The 6,163-nt window shown below is 47.7% G+C and overlaps 1 protein-coding gene across 1 annotated transcript; it reads left to right on the top strand.

The window, feature by feature from the left end:
• Positions 1 to 5,027: 5,027 nt before the first annotated feature.
• LOC128981262 (tetraspanin-7-like) lies at positions 5,028 to 5,744 on the top strand. Its single transcript, XM_054399975.1, has one exon. The coding sequence runs from the start codon at positions 5,028 to 5,030 to the stop codon at positions 5,742 to 5,744; it is 717 nt and encodes a 238-aa protein (XP_054255950.1).
• The last annotated feature ends 419 nt before the right edge of the window (positions 5,745 to 6,163 follow it).

The raw sequence follows: 6,163 nt of genomic DNA, 5'->3' as shown, positions 1-6,163 counted from the left end.
GCTACCTTAAATAGCCAAGAACTGGGTACAACAGAAGGACTCTGGTTCCTTGAGAAACCATGAAGAATCCCTGCACCTTTTTTTCTCTCTTTAGGGACGGGGTTAGGAATTGGCTGGAGGGCCGAGCCCAGAGAATGGTGGTGAATGGTGCCACATCCAGCTGGCAGCCTGTCACTAGTGGTGTCCCCCAGGGATCAGTGCTGGGCCCCATCCTGTTCAATATCTTTAGCGATGATCTGGATGAGGGGATTGAGTCCATCATCAGTAAATTTGCAGATGACACCAAGCTGGGAGCAGGTGTGGATCTGTTAGAAGGTAGAAGGGCTCTGCAGAGGGACCTTGACAGGCTGGACAGATGGGCAGAGTCCAACAGGATGGCATTCAACAAATCCAAGTGCCGGCTGCTCCACTTTGGCCACAACAACCCCATGCAGAGCTACAGGCTGGGGTCAGAGTGGCTGGAGAGCAGCCAGGTGGAAAGGGACCTGGGGGTACTGGTTGACAGGCGCCTGAACATGAGCCAGCAGTGTGCCCAGGTGGCCAAGAGAGCCAATGGCATCCTGGCCTGCATCAGGCATAGTGTGGCCAGCAGGAGCAGGGAGATCATTGTACCCCTGTACACAGCACTGGTTAGGCCACACCTTGAGTACTGTGTCCAGTTCTGGGCCCCTCAGTTTAGGAAAGATGTTGAATTGCTGGAGCATGTCCAGAGAAGGGCAACGAGGCTGGTGAGAGGCCTTGAGCACAAGCCCTATGAGGAGAGGCTGAGGGAGCTGGGACTGTTTAGCCTGGAGAAGAGGAGGCTCAGGGGAGACCTCATTGCTGTCTACAACTACCTGAAGGGAGGTTGTAGCCAGGAGGGGTTTGGTCTCTTCTCTCAGGTAACCATCACCAGAACAAGAGGACACAGTCTCAAGCTGTGCCAGGGGAGGTTTAGGCTGGAGGTGAGGAGAAAGTTCTTCACAGAGAGAGTGGTTGGCCATTGGAATGTGCTGCCCAGGGAGGTGGTGGAGTCACCATCCCTGGAGGTGTTCAAGGGGGATTGGACGTGGCATTTGGTGCCATGGTTTAGATAGTCATGAGGTGTAGGGTGACAGGTTGGACTCGATGATCTTTGAGGTCTCTTCCAACCTTCTTGATTCTATGATTCTATGATTAGCAACAGTCATTTCAGAACTGCAAGTGCAAACTCAGGCAAAAGCATGACAGAAAGTGGAGATGGAAAACTATATTAAAAATCATTGTGCCTCTGCCAGTGAAGAGAAGCAACACTTAAGGCACAGCCAAACCAAAACCAAAACAGTACGAGAATAGGAAAATTTATGGTTCAAGCAGACTGCTTTTCCTTGGCAAATAGTGCTGCAAAGTGCTGCCTAATTAACTATCTGCTATCACCTACATATCCTTCAGATGCACTGTTTGGCAGGCTCCTTTCTGCCACAAAGCATCAGTTTTCTTTAAGATATATTAGTTTGCATTTTCCACTCAAGGTCAGTCTCACTGTGTTTGTAATCACTCTTTGATATTGCTGCTCTCACTAGCAGGGTAGGCACTTCTGAATCTTCACTTCTTACAGTATTTCTGTGACACTTTGCTTTCCAGAATGACATGTAAAGGAACATCACTTCTCTTTCATCAAATTATCAGTCCAATACATACAGTATCATGAATCATGGCTTTGATTTAATAAGATTCTGTAACAGTTTCCTTACTAAGGTGTAAACATATTTTATGATTCGCATTATTTATGGCTTTGCATACACTCGAGCCCAATTCTGCCTCCTTTACTTACCCAAAAGTGTTCCAACTTACAAGAATGGACAGAATTTAGCCTTGTATACTAACCCTAGTTTAAAAAATCCACAAATATTGATATCATCTGGCATCTTCCAGCAACTGAATGCTTAACATGAGATTTGGAGGAAGTTCAGCACTTAACTGTCAGTGAAACCAACAGTTATTGGGTATCAAATATGTTACAACAGCACTGATGGATAAAGATGTTTTATGAAGGTACTTTTAGGTTTCTGTACCGTTAGCATCATCATTCATCTCTGACACATGCTAGGGGAACCTTGGTGACAACAGATCTGCCCACATGCCCTATATTTTGACTGCTCCTATCTGGCATAATGCATCCCAAGATAACTTTACAAGCTTGTTCTAAAGCTGTTTTGCCTAGCTTCTTTTACTATAAGGAAGGGCCAGGGTAACAAAACCCATCACTTACTGGCATTGTTTTTGTTGTTCTTTATGTGTGTTGAAGCCAAATGTGGCTTCAAATCTGAGCCAGTACCCAGAGAGAGCATTCACAGGTTTGTCCTGTGAAAAGGGACTGTAGCATTTCATTAACACTGCCCAGTGTAACTACAGGTTCCATCTGTTAGCAATCCAAGACCTAGTTCTGATAGCACCAGCTCTGGGAAATTTCTGAAAAAAAGCCCCAACGTGAGAAAGTACAGGGAGTCATGTGAAACAGGAAAGGCAAAAAGGCAGGGGAGTGGTTTTGAGATAAGGATAGTTAGTAGTTCAAGGATTCAAAAGGGGAAAACACTGCTGTGACACGGTGTAAAATCCTAAAGAGAAAAAACAGCTGGTTGGGCAATATGGCAATGATCACCCAATCCAAGGACAGAAAGGATTTTTCCCTGCATGGCTGACAGGTGCCTGGTCAGCAGAGACTTACTGCTGTAGAAGAAACAGCTTCATTAATGTCACCTTCAGAGCCTCTCAACACTGTATTTTCACTTTGGTGTGAAACTGTGAAAACCATCCCCTTTTAGCCATTGTTTATGAAATTTCATCTCTGCAGACCTCTAGGTTGTCTTTGCCATAAGCTTTTACACTTCACTGTGGACATTAGCCTGTGGATTTAGTGCTAAAATGTGTAATAGAATGCAATGTATTGGGGAGTACTTCTAGAGCATGGAAATCATCATTCCTAAATGATCTTCACATGAAGATCTGGGAATCTTCGGAGAAGATCTGAAAATCAAAGGGACTAGCTCAGATGATGTCAAGAAACTGACTAAGTACTTAATTTTGCAAAAAAAGCAAAAGAAGAGAATCTGTAGAATGCAGGAATGGTAACAGTCTCCTGTTAACTAAATTATTAATGGCCTTAATAAAGAATAGATGATGTTGCACTGATGGTTATGCTACATTAATGCTTTGACAACCATGACTATATTAAATGGATATGTTAAAATGTGATACATAAAGCACCTTCTTCCCTTTCATGATTCTGTAACAGGAAGAAACCAACAAAATGTTTATCCCACAATTCTACGCAAACATTGCATTGGAACACAAACCTCAGAATTCAGTCCCAAAGGAGTTTTATAAAAGTGTGAACAGGGTACTCTGACTGATTTTTTGGTGTGATTATTGCATGTAAAAGCTAAAACCTCCAATTTCACTTAAAGTTGTATCTGGAAATTCAAACGAGCAATTATTGTCCCAGGATAAGAAATTACAGAAGAAAGAAAGAAACAAAAAAAACCCTGACAGTTTGAACTCTGCAGTGATCCAGTAAACTGCATAGATCAAAGATCTTTCACCAACTAATGAAACTGTAATAACAACATTTAATTAAAAGTTTTTTAAAACAATATAACCATTTTATAGCTTTGTTAGTATGTTAGCATGTAATAGTATACATTTCTTGAGTACCTGAAGCTGTGTGAAACTCTATGTTACAATGCCTTTGAGTAGTTTCTGTATTCAGTACAAAGATCCACAGTAATGAAGATAGTTACAAGATTTTGAATTGATTTTGAACTGAACAGTTCTACACACCTCTTGTTGTCAAGAAATGCCAAAGGGAAATTGGTCACTTAGTATGGTTGAACCTCACTAAGCAATGAATTACCACCAAGGATGCTAGTTCTACCTCTGCCTGGGATCCTGCCTTATTTATGGTTTCCTTGTCATCTTCTTCTTCTCTGGTTTGTAGGAGTAGCTTATGTTTTGCAATGAGACTGTATGGATGGTGGAATCTTGTGTTGGACCTTCCTGGACCACTTGTTATATAACAATATCAAGTCCAGGACATGTCTGCAATGCCACTTAATGCCTTCTTTGTGGCTCAGTGTTATCATGGGCTAAATCAAGTGAATATTTAACAGAGTCAGGCCACCCAGAAAACAGTTTTCAGCTGGAAAAATCCAGACTGGCTAATTGATTGCATGACTGTGTAGTTAGTTAATATTCAGGTACAGATTTATGCTTGTTTCTACAAAGTGTCCTAATGTCACAGCTTGATGCAGTGTCAAAAAGAAACTCTGTTGTTTAATAGATTTCTTATGGTTCCTGTGGATTATTTGTGGGATTTTAAAGTGCTACTTCTAATGCTTATAAATTTAGTCCGTTGCCTAGTGTGAACCTGGGCTGCAGTAAAAGCTAATCTCGAGCTTTCAGCTTGTAGAACCTCTTCATCTGAGGGTCCGCAGGGCAGCGGCCAGCGGGAACTGCCACAGTCCACATACATCCAGCCTCTGATGACAGTTCCCGACCTCGGACAGGAGCCCTAGAGGGGACGTGTATGTGCTTCTTCCCTAGGGTGTCGCAGTCGGCTGGATAGGTACTAACGTGAGGCGGCAGCTTGTTTAAAAGCAGACGGCACGGGGGAAAGAGGATGGAGCGACCGCCCCGTCCGGCCGCCCGCAGGAGCCGTTTCGCGCCGTTTCGCCCCGTCCCGCCCCTCACAAGCGCCGCCGGTAGCCGCGCCCTCGCGCCGGGCCCTGATAAAGGGGACGTGGCGGAACAACGGCGGGACTCGCACTGACTGCCGCGGGTGGGGGAGTTGCTGCTGGACCTCGCACCGAGGGCTGACCAGAAGAATTCCCGACACGCCGAACACGGCCAGGGCTCCCTCTCCTTCCCGCCGAACGACGCGGCGGCGGACCGGCACCTTCGGGAAGCAGCCGCACCGACAGCTGCGGGATCCTTTCGGCGCCCGGCGGCCGAGAGACCCCTTCATTGTAACCGCCACAGCCCGCCCATCAGCGCCAGGGACTGGGGGCACCATGACCGTGCTCAAGTTGTCCCTCATGGCCTTCAGCTTCATATTCTGGGCAGCGGGGCTGACTATGCTCATCATCGGCCTCTGGGCCAAGGTGGCTTTGGGAAACTACTTGGAGCTGTCGGCAAATGACTACCCCAGCGCCCCTGCCATCCTCTTGACTACCGGTGCCGCTGTCATCATCTGGGGCTTCCTGGGCTGCTTCGGCGCTGCCACGGAGCACCGGGGCCTCCTGCGCGCCTATAGCGCTTTCCTGACAGCTGTGATGGTAGCCGGGCTGACAGCAGGGCTCTCGGCGCTCCTCTACCGCCAGCACGTTGCACAGGGTTTCCAGGGAGGACTGCGCCAGGCCCTGCTCGCCTACGGGGAGGACGAAGGGTTGGCGGACGCCCTGGACGCTTTGCAGCGTGGTTTGTCCTGCTGCGGCATTGAAAGCTACCGCGACTGGCTCACCTCGCCCTGGGGGCTGGAGCAAAACGGCTCGGTGCCCCTCAGCTGCTGCCGGGCCCGCCGGGGTTGCCAGCACAGCCCGCCCAACACACAAGGGCTGCACCGCGACGGTTGCTTCAGCAAGGTGTCGGCCTTCATCAGCAGCAACATGTTTTATGTTGGCACGGCTGCGCTGGGGTTGGCACTGCTGCAGCTCATTGGCATTGTGCTGGCGTGCCTGCTGGCTAACCGCATCCCTGCCCACCTACTGGCCATCGCCACCCCTTGCTGAGATCTCCCTTTATCCCCTTTAGCTACTTTCTTTCTCCCAGACCTGTATGCACCACATTGGGAAAATCCTTTCTTCATATTCTCCACTTCCACCTGAGCTTTCACCCCTAGGCTCCATTCCTCCTCTAAAGCCTGTGTCAGGTGTGTCAAAGCCACAGGCAACTCCACAGTCCCTCAGAGCTAGGAAGGTGCCACCTGGACTGGCTGTGCCATCTGCAGGACAGCAGGTCCCCACTGCCCCCTTTAAACCTCTGGACTGCATCTAGAGAGAGTGATGGCAGCATGGATAGACATTTCCCTCTGGGGCAGTGAAGATCAAAGCTGGCCCATTTCTTGGGTGATGTAAACATTGCAAGGTGCTTAAATGGGGACCAGGAAAAAGGAGAAGTTCAGAAAGAGCAAGAGATTTGTCTCTTAGCA

Source organism: Indicator indicator, chromosome 3 (assembly GCF_027791375.1).
Source record: "Indicator indicator isolate 239-I01 chromosome 3, UM_Iind_1.1, whole genome shotgun sequence".
Classification (NCBI taxonomy): Eukaryota; Metazoa; Chordata; class Aves; order Piciformes; family Indicatoridae; genus Indicator; species Indicator indicator.
This window is presented reverse-complemented; position numbering and strand designations above follow the sequence as displayed.

What these genes read in the sequence shown, in the direction of transcription:
- LOC128981262 (XM_054399975.1), top strand. Translation starts at nt 5,028, where the DNA reads ATGACCGTGCTCAAGTTGTCCCTCATGGCCTTCAGCTTCATATTCTGG.